The 15,150-nt window shown below is 38.1% G+C and overlaps 2 protein-coding genes across 4 annotated transcripts; one reads left to right on the top strand and one right to left on the bottom strand.

Annotated features, from left to right (window-relative positions):
* The first annotated feature begins 62 nt into the window (after positions 1–62).
* LOC113113574 (caltractin) lies at positions 63–2,232 on the top strand. Its single transcript, XM_026279842.1, has 5 exons — positions 63–124; positions 667–825; positions 999–1,127; positions 1,213–1,350; positions 1,451–2,232. Exons 1-5 carry the CDS (start codon positions 122–124, stop codon positions 1,538–1,540), a joined length of 519 nt encoding a protein of 172 aa, XP_026135627.1. The 5' UTR covers positions 63–121; the 3' UTR covers positions 1,541–2,232.
* Positions 2,233–2,645: 413 nt separating this feature from the next.
* On the bottom strand, positions 2,646–11,250 carry gcna (germ cell nuclear acidic peptidase). 3 transcript variants are annotated; one of them, XM_026279839.1, is made up of 13 exons: positions 11,096–11,250; positions 10,210–10,362; positions 9,952–10,120; positions 9,805–9,871; positions 9,476–9,525; positions 9,339–9,405; positions 9,185–9,261; positions 8,372–8,728; positions 6,416–6,581; positions 6,176–6,320; positions 4,239–4,374; positions 3,959–4,163; positions 2,646–3,142 (listed from the first exon to the last, which is right to left on the bottom strand). In XM_026279839.1, the coding sequence occupies exons 2-13, from the start codon at positions 10,297–10,299 to the stop codon at positions 2,911–2,913; spliced, it is 1,761 nt and encodes a 586-aa protein (XP_026135624.1). In that variant the 5' UTR covers positions 10,300–10,362; positions 11,096–11,250; the 3' UTR covers positions 2,646–2,910. The 3 variants fall into 3 exon arrangements, with proteins under 3 accessions (XP_026135624.1, XP_026135623.1, XP_026135625.1); XM_026279838.1 differs by having other exon boundaries at positions 10,210–10,352; XM_026279840.1 differs by having other exon boundaries at positions 9,339–9,393; positions 10,210–10,352; positions 11,096–11,248.
* Positions 11,251–15,150: the final 3,900 nt, after the last annotated feature.

The following is a 15,150-nucleotide window of genomic DNA, read 5'->3' as shown; positions in this document are numbered from 1 at the left end:
CATGAGCCAAGCTTTCGGTCTACGTCTTCCTTTCATCCAATCAGTTTGGTCTACTGACCGAACGTCACAGAACGTAATTAATATTCATGAGCTCCACTGGTCTACTCTTCTCCAGGTTAAGATGGTAAGTCACGACGAACGCCACAATGTCGCGATTTATGCTATGTTTCCATTTTTTGCGTGTGATTTTATTTAAAATGCTGTCACTCTCTTTTAGCGAACGTTTAATTGTCATTACACTGAACATTTCTCTTCCAGGTTGGTGTTATCTACGTAATCACGTTATTTCTAGCGGTCTTTCCCTCATAGAAAAAATACAAATAGAGAAAACTGTCAACGGGGCATTTAGGAGTGAATTTACAAACACGGCTGAATAAAGGCTAGTGGTATTTAAAAGCAGAGAATTGTATCTTCCGCTTATTCTCTATTCTGCCTAATAATATTACTCCAGCTCGGTTTATAGATTACGCGGACTGTCTAATATATGTTTGCGTTATGTCGTGTATTCTTCATTTAAATGGTAATGTGCACTGCATTGACCTGCTCTTGTTTTTATTATGGTTCCATTCTATTCTGTTCTGTTCTGTTCTGTTTTGTTCTATTCTATTCTATTCTATTCTATTCTATTCTATTCTATTCTATTCTGTTCTGTTCTGTATAACACAGGCCTCTAGTCCCAAAAGACCCTCTCTGGGGGCAGTAGCTCCTCGTAAGAAAGCCAATCTAAAGTCTGAACTGACAGAAGAGCAAAAACAGGAGATCCGAGAGGCGTTTGAGCTCTTCGACACCGATGCTTCTGGTTTTATTGAGGTGAAGGAGTTAAAGGTGAGATGTAACACCATGAACACAGCTTGAGCAGTTTACATGAGGGGTCTAAACCCCAATACAAATCTTTATGATGGTTGGATAACCTGCAAAATCGAATCAGACTTTCGGACTGCATCTTCAGATCTGTTTATGATGTGCTAATGTCAAACTGTGTGAGATTTCTGCTCCAGGTGGCCATGAGAGCGCTGGGCTTTGAGCCTAAAAAGGAGGAAATCAAGAAAATGATCGCTGAGGTTGATAAGGATGCTACTGGAAAGATCTCTTTTGGTGATTTTATGACAGTCATGACCCAAAAAATGGTAAGAATGAACTCCGAAATTGTATTTTTTTATTGAATTGAAAAATTGAGTTATTCCAGTCGTATTACTGTCTGGAAATCTTAAGGCTGAAAAGGACTCCAAGGAAGAAATTCTTAAGGCCTTTCGGCTGTTTGACGATGACGAGACTGGAAAGATATCCTTCAGGAATCTAAAGCGAGTGGCCAAAGAGCTGGGGGAAAACCTGACCGACGAGGAGCTGCAGGTACAAGAGCAAACACTAAACCTGCTCGTGATCTGTGAGAGATGATGGATTCTCTCCAAAAACCCCTGAGTTTGAAAACCCCCACTTTTCATGTCTTTAGGAAATGATCGATGAAGCAGACAGAGACGGGGATGGAGAAGTTAACCAGCAGGAGTTTCTCCGCATCATGAAGAAAACCAGTTTGTACTGAATGTTATCAGAAGCACATGTGAAATATTCATTTCTGTTTTATTTATTTTTCTATGATTTTGACGTTTTATGCACCGCATCATTCCAAAACCGTGATGCCTGTCAGCCCCATCGGTGGATTCAGATCCGTGTGGGTTTTGCCGTCGATTGTTTACACTCTATATTCTCAAGACTTATCAGTCCAAATATAAACAGTAGCACAGGCTTGTAAGTAATGCGTCATATATGCATGCACTGAAATATTTTGTGACTTTGTCATAACATGGGTAAATCTCACTTAGAAAGCAAATGTTTTAGAGCCAGATTTCAAAATAAATAATAAAAAAAAAGCTTCATGTAGATTGTGACAACTAATTTTTAATGGACCCCTGATAAAAATATAAAAACACTGCCAAAACTATTACAATAATATGAATATATATATATATAAACATACTTATAAAAAACACAAAAGTAAAACCTGACTGCATTCTTTCCCAGAATCACTCTATATATATATTCTACCTTATGTTTCTCTGTGCCTCAGCTTCTTTGAAGGAGATTTCTGCAGTTTTAGTGAATGCATACTGTGATCCTGTGCTTGTATTTATCCTTTGTGTCTCTTTATATATCGTCTTTCTATTGAAGTACACTTGAGATGCTATTGAAGTATTATTAAAAATAAAATAAACTGTATCGAGCAGCCATTATTGAGATGGTTGGTGATTTATTGCCTTTCTCGGTTCCCCAAGTTTAACTTGACTAATGCATAACAAACAATTCTTCTCTTCTTACGCAGAGTGAGATAAAACATTTTGACTTCCACAAACAAGAGTGGAATTGAACTACAATCAATCTGCTCATCACATGTACTTGAGATATATTGATATATCATTAGGAGGAAATTAATAATTGTATTCATTTATTACGGATAGGTTTGACATGATAGCCACAGTAAAACCTATACATTATTATAAATTAAAACCACGTTCTTCCGTAAATGTAAATGCTTTCACAAAAACATTAAGCAGCACAAGTTTCCAACATTTATAATAATAATACAAGTTATGTAGTGTATTTTGAGAATCAGTAGCATGCACAAAATAAATTAAAAACAAAATGAAGAATTTAATAACCCAGTTGTTTATTTTGAAGGAAAAAACAATTAAAACACACAAGCTGATTTGGCGAACAAACAAATATAATTTTTAAAAAAGAACACACGATGCCTGTAAGAGGTTGATCTTTAGTAAACAAACATGTGAAAATGCCTCATATATCCTTTAACCAAAAATAAAACCGTATCACAGTATAAGAACATGTGCAGTAAGTTGATGGTTCCTCTGAACAGAAAGTGAAGCAGCCGTGGAGAAGGTCTGAGGTCTCTGTGACTCAGCTCTGACTGAGACGGGTTTTGCTGGAGAAGTCTGCGCTCAGTTTGCGCATCACTTCGGCGTGACTCTGTCCTGCCAGGTCCTGTCTCACGGAGCCGTAGTTCTCCTTCACGAAGGAGGCGAAGGCTGTGGGCGCCCGCGGCTTCGAGGGGGTCAACAACACCAGCTGCCCAGTGCACAGAGCACACACAAACTTTGTGGTGTCCAGGGACTTGGAGTGACGGCCGATCCTGTGAGGGACAGAAACACTGACTGTCACATTCAATTCAATTACACTTTATTGTTGGAATTTCCTTTAAAATTTGTCTTGCATCTCAAAGTGTGTCTCCCATTAATTCAGATCAACACAGTTACACCAGTTTAGATCAGTGACCAGTTTAAACAAAAATAAACAATAAACACACAATACAAAATACAACAACACAAAAATATACACACACCACCAGAGTGCATTAATATAATAGTTCTTTCTGTTGTGCTAGAACTATATTAACCCCTTCAAATACAACTCATATACACACACACGTTAAAAACACTTCGAAAGAGACCGATGGAGATGATTGAGAAAGATGTTTTTTCCGTTTTCAAGGGATGAATGCTGTTAAATTATACCATATTTATTGCATCAAAATGTGTGTTTTTCTTCTACAGGTTTGGGGTGGATAATTTTATAAATAAAATAACATTTTATTAATCATGCAACAATACATATCACTGTTATAGTTTTCATTAACTATCATTGCTATTTAGATAATAAATTTGTCTACTGCTCTTATGAATGTTTTTAGCATGATTAGTAAAGATGTAAATATTCTTGACTTCTTCATTGCTAGTGTTTGTGCATTTCGTTCTCTATCCTACTTGTTCTACAGATCTGTGTACTTGTGTTAAATGCTACAGTTTTTGATAGGGTTGATAACGTTTCCGACAGATACATTTTTGCATTCTAAAAAAATCTAGACAGCATGGATATCTATTGAATCTCCTGGATTGTGGCTGTATGTTAGGTGTGAGGCCCGGCAGTAGCGGGCCAGTCCTGCACTCACGTGTTCTTGCAGCGGTTACACTGATAGTTGAACTTGTAGTTGATGTCGTAGCTGTGGCAGCGGGACACCATCGGTAGCTCGGGATGAGCCAGCATGGCTTTACGAGCATACAGTCTCCAGAACGGCCCGTGCCCGTCACGAACGCTGTTTATTAGCCATGTGGCAGCGTGACACATTTCATGCACTAACGTATCTCGTAACCGATCTGTAATTGGAAACACAGAGTTTATTGCTGGGTGTGGGGAGCTGAGGAGGATTGTAAAGCTGTAATGACAAGCACCTGCGGAGTCACAAACTTTGACCGAGAGCTCGATGCGGGCGTATCGCTCCCCAGAGCCACGCTCCTGACCCGAGATGCAGTATCCTGCGGTCTTGCGCATCTTCTTGTTCCACGTGACAGACAGGTCAGCGGGAAGCTGAGGGGTGGGAATATATATTGACTTACTTTTCTTTTGTTTGTTCTCCCAGAGGCAGAAACGGGCTTAAAGGGTTAGTTCACACAAAAATGAAAATCAGCCCATGATTTACTTGCCCTCAATAAACTCACAATTGCTAGAATAAAAACGAAAAATTGCATGTTTATATCTCACATTTCTGAGAAGAAAAAAGACAGTTGTAAGAAAAAAATTGTAAATTCCCTGTTTTGAAAAAAAAAAAAAAAAAAGACTTTGGGTTGAACTAACCATTTAAAGTGGTCATATGATGCTTCTTTAAAGTTCAGTATTTTGTGTAAAACAACAACATGTATGTTAGACCCTATACCATCTAAGCTCCTAAAAGAGGTGCTTCCAGAAGTCATAGATCCTCTTCTGACTATTATTAATTCCTCATTGTCATTAGGATATGTCTCCAAAACCTTCAAACTGGCTGTTATTAAGCTTCTCATCAAAAAAACACAACTTGACCCCAAAGAACTACTTAATTATAGACCAATCTCGAATCTCCCTTTTCTGTCCAAGATACTAGAAAAGGTGGTATCCTCACAATTATATTGCTTCTTAGAGAAAAATGGTATACGTGAGGATTTCCAGTCAGGATTTAGACTGTATCATAGTACTGAAACTGCTCTCCTTAGAGTTACAAATGATCTGCTTTTATCATCTGATCGTGGGTGTATCTCTCTATTAGTTTTATTGGATCTTAGTGCTGCGTTTGACACAGTTGACCACAGCATTCTTTTGCATAGACTTGAACACTTTGTTGGCATCAGTGGAAGTGCATTAGCATGGTTTAAATCATACTTATATGACCGACATCAGTTCGTAGCAGTGAATGAAGATGTATCATATCCATCACAAGTGCAGTATGGAGTACCTCAAGGCTCAGTACTAGGGCCGCTACTCTTCAAAGAGGAACAGAGTCATGTGACCGATACAGTGATGAAGCTCATATGTGTTTGCAAAACAAGACACGGACGGATAAGACAGCGGACTCCACTGTGTGACCCGGTCTCTCTCTCTCTCTCTCTCTCTCTCTCACACACATTCACACAAAGCGAAGCAAAAAACTCTGCATTTGAACATTCAATAGCAAGTACTTAACTAATAATAAAACATACTTAGCCGATTCAAAAGCAGCAGATTGTCTTAGCAAAGTCAGAATTAGCACCTCTCCTAGGTTCACGAAACGATCGTCCATAAAATGTATTGCTACTCTGTTGTAAGTTATCTTAAAGATTACTAAATGCATCTACTTTCAGAAGGTCAAGTTAAGTGTTTTTGCTTTCTCCTAGATACACACACATCTCCCTGACATGGCTGCTTCAACACTAACTGTGTTTACTCAGACCACACCTTCTTTCTTTGTTTGAACATTTGGGCGGTATTACACAAATCTTCTCACATCATGATGTAGACATGTGGGGGTGTGTTTAAACAAGACGTTTTAGGAGGGTGTAGCAGAGTCTTAACTTTGATAGAGCATCTCTTTGGTTTTAAGACTTTAGTCTTTGCGACTTCAGGGATCTTATCTATTCACAATCAGCTTGTAACACTCCAAAGAGAAAGAAAAACTTTAAATCGCATCATATGACCCCTTTAAATGGAAGTAAATGGAAGATTTTTTCACCAACTAAAAAAAATAAAAAAAATAAAAATAAAAATCATACATTAGAACAAATCCTAAACCTAAATATCAGCAATTGTAATAGAGATGCTTGCCTGAGCAACAAACACCACTAAAGTTTACTGCAAATGTAATCGTAGGTTTCTCTTGTACCTTATTGTCAAACACGCTGGTGTTGTAGAGCTGGAAGAGTTTGTTAGTGAGCTCCTCTTTCTTCTGTTTGAAGCTGCGGCTGTACGACGATCCAGGAACAGACAGAGACTGCAGGAAGCAGCCGGGAGTTTTACACCCCACCAGTCTGACAAAATCAACAGCGGGACATGAACGTCACAATCCACACGGACAGGATGTGAGGGGTCTTCAGAGAGGAGCGGAGGGGTGACGGGACAGTACCTGCTGCTGGACACAGCTCTGGGCTCGGTCTGGCTCACTGGTCTGCTGCCGGGCGTCTGCTGCACCGGGGTGTGGCTTGTGGACGCCCCTTTAACCGGTACAGGGTTCGTAGCTCTCTTACCCACAGCAGACGGTGTGGACAAACAGGGAGGACGACCTGTGGACTCTACATGGAGAGAGAAAGTGAACAGAAAATCAGCTGTTCTTCTTTCTGTAGTTCAGATTTGGGCACAATATTTTCACCAGCACCCAAAATAACAACAGCATTACAATAGGGTCATTGTAAACCCTAACCCCTTACATACAGGGTTCAATGTGGCTAAAGGTGCCCCGAGGTAGATGGCACAAAAACGTGGCCTAGCACTTTCCAAAACATCTGCTTTTCAAGATGCACGTGTATATTTGTCTGATCTTTGAGCGATCGCACGCACCAGTAAAAAGATGATCCTGTGCTAGCTTGATCTAATATTGGATTTTTTTTTTTTATGTTGTAGATTTAAGTAGCAAATAAGAATTGCTAAAATCAATGGATATATTTTGAGACAAAGGTCTTTATGATTTTCAGTTTAAAGATAATTACATGATTACTTACTAATAAATCTTACCACTGTAAATATATATTCAATTGTTATTAGATCTCCAATACTTTCAAAATCTTCAATTATAATGATTTTGTTTCTGTATTTTTCATATTAAAATTTTTGAATGACAGTTTATGTATTAAAAAAAAACATTTTTTAAAATAAGCACAAATTAGTACAAACTTTGCTAAAGTGATTGTTTTGAACAAGTATTAACTTAGACATTATTAAAAAACATAATTTTAGCTGAAGTATTTGTATTAATTACCGTGTGCCTTTCACCCTGTGTGTGCCACCTCAGACAATTATATTGATTTTTAAACAAAATAAACTACTTTATTTATTTTCACACTAAATCTGTTTCTCCATTAATGTTCAATACAACATATATTTTTCTGCAACTATTCATTTTAGGTGCTGTGAATGGCATATTTTTTCTTAAGGTGGACCTTTAGCCCTGTTGTACCCTGCATTACACAGGCATCAAAAACTAACAGATAATTAGGATTTTCCATTAGCAAATCTATCTGGAAATTACACAGCTCCATGACAGCTACTGACGCCATATGATCATTTGTTTAGCATTTACAACTGATACGTCTGAGATTATCACAACTCATTCTCACAATCTGAAAACCCACACATGTAATCAAATCAACTGCATCTTTAAGGATCTCATTTTCATTTTAATCACCAATGCATTTCTTCCTGTTTCAGCTAGTTTAGTTATTTAGATTAATTAGTACTAATAAATGGCTAATATTCTAATAATATGCATGCTAATAGGTAACTAGTTAGGTTACCATTTACATTAACAAATGATAAAAATTCTAAAACTGTTTCTGAACAAAATTATACTTAACTCTTGAAGTGAGTTCACTTTCATACATTAAAAGCTGGACAGTCCAATAAACGATGTTTGACAGAAAGGGGAATCTTGCAGAACATGCATTCAGTAAAGTCTTCAGCTTTAAGCACCAATGCATGAGGAGGTCTTGTATGACCTGTGTGACATCTGGTGAACACACTTGATTTGTACATGCATCCCACTCCTTTTGCCCCTAATTTAATATAAATAATGATTAATAATAGGTCTGATCTCTGAATGAGAACATTATCTGCCCACTGCTCCGGGTATGCGTTCACGGTCACCATACTTGGCAAATGTCACTCTTTATTTGCTTTTACTAAATTAAAAACAATGAATGCATGATTGTGTGTCAATGATGTAACAAACACCTTGTAAACGGTGTTTCTGTTTATACAGCACACAAACTTGCTGTAAAAATGTGCTTGTGAATCCTGAGATGGCCAGTGTTGCCCACTTTCGCCACATCTAGGCCTCCAAACAAGACTGAGAGCATGCGAGCTGTACCTGGAGGAGGCTTCGGGCTTGCATGTGTTCTGCCTCCCAGGATCTGGTTCTGTCTGACCCGGTCCAGTAAGGACTGGAACTCCTCCTCAGAGCTGCACGAGTCGTCTGGACCGCTGTGTGTGGTCACAGAGACTGCTGGCGGGAGCACACAAGGCTTTACGTCCTCCTCTCTGCCTGCGCTCGTGGCCTGATGCTCCTCAGAAGGTGGACGGCTGAGTCTGGTCCTCCAGGTGCTCTTGATAACAGCATCTCGGTCCTCATCACTGTCGCTCAGGAAGACAGGAGAATCACACAGAGATGGAGGCGGTTTCTGAGTCTTCTGAACTGATTTAGGAGTCCTAGCAGTCTTGGCTTTCCCTGTGCAGAAACAACATCACTTGCTGCATACCCCTTTTCCATCAAAAAAAGACACACACCTTGATCTATCAGAGCAATCAAGTGTGTTTAGTGCATTTATACTAATGTATAGGAGTCTTAGGAGGAATAAACTGTTTGAAAACGGAATGTTCTAAACATTCTAAAATTCAAAAAATTTGTTGCAACATTCTGTTAAACAATGTGTATAGTGTCTACTTACGCATATATTAGCCTTATGTATCACAAATTTCTAAGTCATATAAATAATCAACATATCCTGCACTTTGCTGATGAACCTGTTGTACACAATCAAGCCTTCTGCTGTGAAAACTTTGTTTTTATGTTTTAGTCTGTGAGCTAAACAATCAATTTTAATAAATAATGCTATTCTCGAGAAAAAAAAAAGAATCAATTTTCAATTTTATTTCATGGCGATACACTCAAAGATAATCATACCTTTATGAACGGAGGGCTTCCTCTCAATGACGAAATCATCATCAGACGACATGCTGTCCACTATGAAGCGTTTCAAACTGGGGGGGGGGTACAAAAACTGATGATGGATGGTAATAAGAGATGTACAGAAGAACTTGATTAATCCAGAACTGACCAGTCATCACTGCTACTCACAGCCCGCGACTGGACTTTAGTCTTCGGGGGTTTCACTTGATTTAAAACAAAAAAAAACACAAACGTTGAGAACTGGGACATTTTTTAAAATTTAAAAGCCGTCGATGAAGGACTTACATGTTTCAAATTCATCATCACTATCTGAAGACAGAACTGGAATTGGTTCCCTGGAGCGAGGAAAGTATTTAGATCATGTCAGGGTGTTGATGAAGGGACTAGATTTCATTAATAATAATAATTCCTTACATTTATATAGCGCTTTTCTAGGCACTCAAAGCGCTTTACATAGTTAGGGGTATCTCCTCATCCACCACCAGCATAATATATATAATAAAATTAAAGACACACAACTCAACTAAAAGTTCAAGAGTTATCCCCGAGATTCACTGCAGCTGATGAACATGAGTTTGTCATAATAACTATAAATTAAAAATCTCTATTCTGACCTTAGTTTCTGGGCAGCTGATGCAGACGGTTTAAATGTAGATTTGGGGGTAGCCTTTGCAGCAAGAACTAGTGAGGAAAAACATCCCAAAACTCAAAAATGATCGTTAATAATTAAAGAATACACGCAAGCACAAACTGTCCCTTACATTTATCAAAGTCCTCATCATCTGAGGTCAACAGCACATGTTTTTGTCGAGACAGACTCTCTTTCCCTGAGTCAGTGTCGGTCAGCAGTCGTCTGTGCGCCGGATCTGTGCTTGAGGACTCATAACTGCCCCGCGCTGGACGTCTGGTCTTCTTCAAGCTCTTACGCAACTGAAACACCGGCAGGAGACAGGCTCTGATGAGACCTCTCGAGAGGACTGTGATGTAAATGATGTACATGTATAATATAAGCATTACACCTTCTCTTCAGCTTCATCCAGACCACCATCTCTGTCCCAGCCCAGCTTCTCTGAGACTCTCTGAAACAGGGACACAGTGCCGGGATCCATCGCCGAGTGAAGTCCAGAAACTACTGATCAGCACCAGAGCACTGAAACAAAGCCTGACCACAACTTTAAATGCATTTACAAATGAAAACAATGCCAAACTGAATCAACGCAACTCGGATTGTTTTGTTCTGAATCGGTGTTATACATGAGACTTTTCATCGGTTTACATCAGAACAGATTAAAATTAATAAAATATTAAAAAGAATAAAATCTATTTTAGGTCTATAAAAACTATAGTACTATAAAACAATATACTATAATAACTAAACATTACAACTGGACACAATGCAATAAATCAAGCTAGTTTACATAGTTTACACAGATTATGCTTTAACTGCACGACTGTATGTAATACAATGCTGCCAAAAAATTAAATACAAATCCAATAATAGATAATACAATTAATATATAATTAAGCTAAAAAGTGACAACATTTGTTAACGTGTAAAATCTACTGACTTCAATCCTGTCCGATCTGGGGGATTCTAGTAATCCTGGAGACCTTGATTAGTTTGTTAATGAGTGTTTAATTAGGACAGAAGCGAAACTCGTACAGAAGTAGACACCCGTGTAACGTTACTAATCTTTATACACCTGACTGTTAATGAGTACATCACTCATTATATCATAATGATGATGATAGATCATCAATTCATGCAATAAAATGAATACCTAACCTAAACTGGTTAACAGTTATATATCTGGCGTCTAACTAAACAAGCGACCACATGACAAACGCACTTGCTAATAACCGGAAGTTTAGCTTTAGCCCAAATGTTTTGTTTGTTCAACATACCTGGTAACACTGAATTTGATATACAGCTCTTTCAGTCAAATAAGCAGAACTTTAAACCACCAGCGATTGACTGCTGCTAACAGCGTTCAAATTTCCCCAACCGGAACTCTGAGAGAGAAACACAACTTCCGGTGTTACAGTAATATATTCGGTATGTTCATATATGAAATAAAGTCAATCTGGTCGTTAATAATAAGCAAAGCTGGTGATGCTGTTTGTGATGTTTAATCATCCTCTGCTGAGATCTCCACGGATTGAATGTCTTCTTCTTTTCTTTCAGTCGTTTGTATTCATTCTCTCTGTCAGGTGGATTATATCCTATGGAAGCGTATGGGTAGCAATATTCAATTTGGGATGTAGTATGCAAAATGACAATGCAATATGTAAAAGGACAATGCATTTCTGTATTTACATTTACATTTTCCAATACATTTGTGCAACGTTTGGTGCAAAATAAAAATGAAAATGAAAATTAAATTACATAATTTTCATTTGCCATTTCATACACCAGTTTTAATATGTACAATTAATACTAATTTTAACACTTTTTAAGTTGCTAAATTAAAATGAAAATGTATTACAGAAATTATTAGATATGTCTAACATGTTCAAGCAAAAACTGTGGCAAAAATGATCATTTAAATGCTATTTTTCTTAAATGCATTAACACTCACAGTCAAGACACTTACGTTTGCATTTTCATTCAGTGTCCCGCAATGAATGTAGCAAAATTAAATGTTCACATTGAAAATGCATTCCGAGCCGATCACATCTCCGCCCCCTCGCGCCATGTCAATCACTGCGTGAACAAGGCAGGGCTTACAGAAGGTCAGAGACTCAAGAGGATTCAAGTCAGAGAACATGGACAAGACAGTTGGTCCGTGTACGTTTTGATCATTTTTCATTTTGGCACTGAGCAGCATAGAGCTAATTTTACTATTTTTATTTCAGAAATGTAACTATATTAATATTTACAATTATTTATTAATGTCGCACACACATACCTAGTGCCTTATGACTTAAAATGCAGGCGGCAAGGAAGTCGACCGGAAGTTGAAGTCGGCCGCGAGCTGCTATCTTGTAGCAGAACTTCACTTGCGTTAGCATTCCCATTGACTCCCATTCATTTTGGCGTCACTTTGACAGCGAATAACTTTACATCTGAGGCGTTTAAAGACTCCGTTTGTCCATTATTTATTTCTAAAGATACACGACAATGTATAAAGGGCTCCATTACCTTCTATGTTACATTATGGCCCCGTAGAAACAGTTTTTGTAAAAATAAGCTAACGATTGTGTCATAACCACTCGACTCTCTGTCGCATTACCGTACAGACAGGAGGAGAAGCTCGCAGGCAATTAACTTATCATGGCATACTGGCGTTACATTTTAAAATACTATACAAAATAATTAATCAGAATACTTACTCCTGCTCACTCACGACAAAGAACTCCCCGCTCAAGCTCGCCGTCTCCGCAAGATTAACGATGGCAGTTTGCACGCACAGCTACTAGAAGATTTACATCTGGCAGACCAGAGCCGGATTATCCATAAGGGCACTTGGGCCAGTGCCCAGGGGAACCAACCATTCACAACAACTAGGGGGGCACCACATGACACAAGCTTTAAAAATATATTTCGTAAATTGTTATTATTAACTTGAAATTCTTAAAAGACCATGCATAACTCGTTTATGAACACTAACTTAACAACAATAATAATAAATTTTAAATAAATAAAGATTACATGACCAATATCAGTCCCCCTTCCGTCCCCAATCTGTCAGAGTTGAGTTGGTCCACAACAAGTATGCGCAAATGTGTCATTTTTTTTTTAACGTTTAGCTACAATTCAAAATGTTCCAGGGATTGAAAGATTTTTTTAAATGAGTAAAGAGTGAGCTCAGGACGACAATGACACAGAAGCGATTGACTGTACTCTCCCTGTTTACCATTGAAGTTAGGGTCAAAACATTACCGTCTACAGCCACGGGAGGGCGCTATGTGCTGTGCTCAGTGCTCCTGTAGTCTACACTGAAGAAGCACCCTCTCGCGGCTTATACTCAGGTGCGACTTACAGTCCGAAAAATACGGTAGTTGGACATGTTAATAAATTACATTTGATTTGAGAAATCACCTTAATTATGTCGGGGGGGGGGGGGGGGGGGGGGGGCATTTGCATTATAGGCACACTGTCTTAATAAAGCCCTGTGTCAGACAGGTTGCTGACGTCATCAAGCTCAGTTTGAGTCTGCGCGTCAGAAACGGAAGTGCTAAAAATTGCTAAAAATGGGCTTCATTTGTCTCAATTGAGTTCCAATGGGGTCGCTGTGTCCATTTCTTTTACTGTCTATGCTTAAAAGATGAGAGTGGTAAATGTTACAGACATGGAACTGTTCAGTCTATTATTGATTTTTATTTCCACTTCACTTTTATCCAAAAAGAGAGAACTATTTGCACTGTATTTATCAGCGGGACAATATTCATACAATAATACAACCTAGAAATAAGTACTGACTCTTATTCTGCCTGAAAGAATGAAAAGACCGAGCTGAAGGTGGAGCAATTCGACCAATCAGATGAAAGCAGCGTTTCAGCTCCGCCCACAAGTGCAAATTCAATATTGAAGCCATAAACCGAAATGATCAAAACGTACACAGGTCAACTGTCTTGTCCATGTTCTCTCACTTGAGTCTCTTGACCTTCTGCAAGCCCTGCCTTGTTCACGCAGTGATTGACGTGGTGCGAGGGGGCGGAGATGTGATCGGCTCGGAATGCATTTTCAATGTGCACATTGAATTTTGCTACATTCATTTCTTGCATAGCTCGGAATGCAAATGCAATCGTAAGTGTCTTGACTGTGAGTGTTAATGCAATTAAGAAAAATAGCATTTAAATGATCATTTTGCCACAGTTTTTGCTTGAACATGTTAGACATATCTAATCATTTCTGTAAAACATTTTCATTTTAATTTTGCAACTTATAAAGCGTTAAAATTAGTATTAATTTTACATATTAAAACTGGTGTATGAAATGGCAAATGAAAATTATGTAATTACATTTTCATTTTGCACCAAACGTTGCACAAATGTATTGGAAAATATAAATGTAAATACAGAAATGCATTGTCCTTTTACATATTGCATTGTCATTTTGCATATTACATCCCAAATTGAATATTGCTACCCATACGCTTCCATATATATATCAGTACACTAAAATACAGTAAATGAGGTGTAGGGTGTGATTTGGGACAGTCTCTGAACACTGATAATTCACAAGACTTTGCAATAAACTACTTTCTCGAAAAAACAAGCCAGATGCGTCAGTTTCTATGGTTTAATGGAAAACAGTATGTTACTGTTTGAGATCAGAGTCTTACAGTGTGTAGAAAGTGATGTGGAAATACAGATGAGTTGAGTTGACTCGAAGAGGAGTTCAAATAAGAGAGTGAAATAGAATAAAAAGAAAGTCAAGAGAAACCATATGAGCTGAAGAAGTTGAAGATGTCAAAGAAGTTGAAGGAAAAGAAAAAAGAACAAAAAGTCAAAGATGGAGAAGTTGATGACATTTAAGTCAAAGAAACATAACTTGAAGAAGTCAAAATCAAGGAGCCAAGGAAGTCAAAGGATTTGAAGTCACTGATGGAGTAGAAGAAGACAGAGTTGAGAAAGGAGACGGCACTGAAGAAGTCGAAGACAGAAGTTGTTGAAGGATATGTTGAAAAAGTCGAACAACAAAGAAGTTAAAGAAGAATGTAAAGTCTAAGAAATCAGAGAATAAAGCCTGAAGCAGTTGTGTTTGGTCCTCTAGTGTCTCTGAGATCAAGTGTTGGACAGCTTGATATTCATCCCTCTCTTCTGTCACTGAGATTTAAGAAGTTAGGGACATCATGCTTTAATATCTGACAAACCAGATGGAAGAACTTAAAGCACGGCTGTTGTTTTGCTTGAAAAGTACATCATTTTTATTTCAACAACAAACTTGATACAAGCAAGTCATCAACTCTGATCTAGTGTTTTAATGCTATGAAGTGGTCTAACATGACTGGTAT

The sequence above is a fragment of the Carassius auratus genome, chromosome 14, assembly GCF_003368295.1.
Source record: "Carassius auratus strain Wakin chromosome 14, ASM336829v1, whole genome shotgun sequence".
Classification (NCBI taxonomy): Eukaryota; Metazoa; Chordata; class Actinopteri; order Cypriniformes; family Cyprinidae; genus Carassius; species Carassius auratus.
Note: the sequence above shows the minus strand (reverse complement) of the source record. Positions and strands in the feature narration are given on the sequence as shown.